Source organism: Montipora foliosa, chromosome 11 (genome assembly GCF_036669935.1).
Source record: "Montipora foliosa isolate CH-2021 chromosome 11, ASM3666993v2, whole genome shotgun sequence".
In the NCBI taxonomy this organism is placed as follows: domain Eukaryota; kingdom Metazoa; phylum Cnidaria; class Anthozoa; order Scleractinia; family Acroporidae; genus Montipora; species Montipora foliosa.
In genome coordinates, this window is record NC_090879.1 from 15,570,780 (window position 1) to 15,572,737 (window position 1,958).

Consider the following 1,958-nt stretch of genomic DNA (forward strand, 5'->3'; position numbering starts at 1 on the left):
GGAAATTTTCTGTGGATAAAGTTCAATGAAGAAATCGAAACGCATACGCATTCAGCTTTTCGAATACTTCATACTGGCCGGATGAAGAAACATGACGCAAGATGACATCCGTGATTTTCTATTTCCGGTTTGAGACTTTTGTTTCTCTTTCGCATGCATTTTGTCTGAGTTTCTTGATTGGCTTATTTTCCTCAGGCTATCACAAGGCCCATCAAATGGTGCTCTCTAATTGGTGTAAATGAACAAAAACTAAGCCAGCCGTCACATGTGTCGGAAAACAAAATTTCCAAAACAACTTCGAATGCACCAAAGGAAGTTTACCGTTCGATGGGGTTTTATCGCTAGTTGGTGCGATTATTGCGATAATTGGGTTAGAACGTTTTCTTTGGCTAGAGTGCGTCTTACCTTCAGAAGTTGAAAGGTCTTGTGTTTCACGTAGCGTGCCAATTTCAGAGCGTGCGGTCGATTCTTTACAAGTGGACAACATGGTGAAAACGTTTCAAGCCTATTTGAGTCCTCAGTGTCACCGAAAATATAGCTGCATTCATTGTCGAGCTCATCTGGCTAACCACGATGAACTTATTTCGAAGGTAAAGGCTCTAAATTAGAATTGGTCCATTGAACAAGATTTCAGAGATCGCGTTTCGAGGTTAATGACGACAGCCATGTTGATTTTTATTCATTTTATTTCAGTCGTTCCAAGGTAGCCAAGGTCGGGCTTATTTGTTCAATAAAGTGTAAGTTGATTCTTAAAGGAATAGGATGCAAGTTGTTGTTTTCAATGTATTACTTTATATTCTAACTTTGACTCCGTTGTTCTCTATACAGAGTAAACGTTGGTTGCGGGCCAGCTGAGGAACGTGTGTTGTTGACAGGCCTCCATGCCGTTGCCGATATTTATTGCGAGTGCTGTAAAACAACGCTGGGTTGGAAATATGTAAGTAAATTTATCGTAGTTTCTTTTTCTGAGTTTTGGGTAGGAGAAAAGAAAAGTTGGTCAAATATCCGAGCGAAAAATTCGCGCGTATTTTTCGCGGTTGCGGATCAAAACAAATCTGAGATGCAAATTTCGCCATATTGATTAGCAGTGCAAGCGCTACAGTTTTACAGTAAGACGAGCCGCCTTATCCTTTATTTTCATTTTCATTTTTAGGAACACGCGTTCGAAAACAGCCAAAAATACAAAGAAGGAAAGTTCATTATTGAAATGGCACACATGATAAAAGACAACGGATGGGATTGACAGAAGAGAAACGAAGAAAAATGAACAAAAAAAGTATATCTATATGTTTCCCCTGGGACTGAAGTTGGATTTTGTACAGCAAATATGTTTTATTCATATCGCTAAGAGAGCTTTTATACTTGGACAAACCACACAGACATTCTCATCTATCAACGAGCGGAATTATTTAGAACTCTTTCGTCAGGAATGGATGTTTCCTTTGTAAATAGAAAGGAAAATTTCTAGCTTTATTGTATAAAGGTTGCGTTTGTAAATACATGGGATGAGGTGCAACGGTGTTATCGGGTGCAATAAGCTTTTTAATTTCTGTCTTTAACTCTTGCTTGTACAGTTAAATTCTCTATTATGGTGGAAATCTTGTAAATATGAAAAATCCTCGGACACGACGTTTTAGTCACGTGCATGAAGGAAGAGAGAAATAAAATTGTTTTATTTAAATTCATTTTGAGTTTATATTTTTTTGGGTAAGACGATAAATGAATTTGCATTCCTATTTCCTGTTGCGGTGTTAGGTAATATGGGATTTACTGCAAGCACAAAATGATTCAAAATATAGCAACAAAAGTTTAATACGGTTGGCTTGGTCGTATTCTCTTCCGCCTCAAATGTTTGAAGTACAATATGTTATGATTCGCCCTCAATCTTTCTGCAGGTTGTTTCCTTCAAGTTTTAAAAGAATTAGCATGTTGAATACGTGGGTTTGCTTTTCCACTAC

At 37.7% G+C, this 1,958-nt stretch overlaps 1 protein-coding gene across 1 annotated transcript; it reads left to right on the forward strand.

Annotated features, from left to right (window-relative positions):
* The first annotated feature begins 306 nt into the window (after positions 1 to 306).
* Positions 307 to 1,685, forward strand: LOC137974918 (protein yippee-like 2). Its single transcript, XM_068821928.1, has 4 exons — positions 307 to 590; positions 694 to 737; positions 829 to 937; positions 1,154 to 1,685. The coding sequence occupies exons 1-4, from the start codon at positions 486 to 488 to the stop codon at positions 1,241 to 1,243; spliced, it is 348 nt and encodes a 115-aa protein (XP_068678029.1). The 5' UTR covers positions 307 to 485; the 3' UTR covers positions 1,244 to 1,685.
* The last annotated feature ends 273 nt before the right edge of the window (positions 1,686 to 1,958 follow it).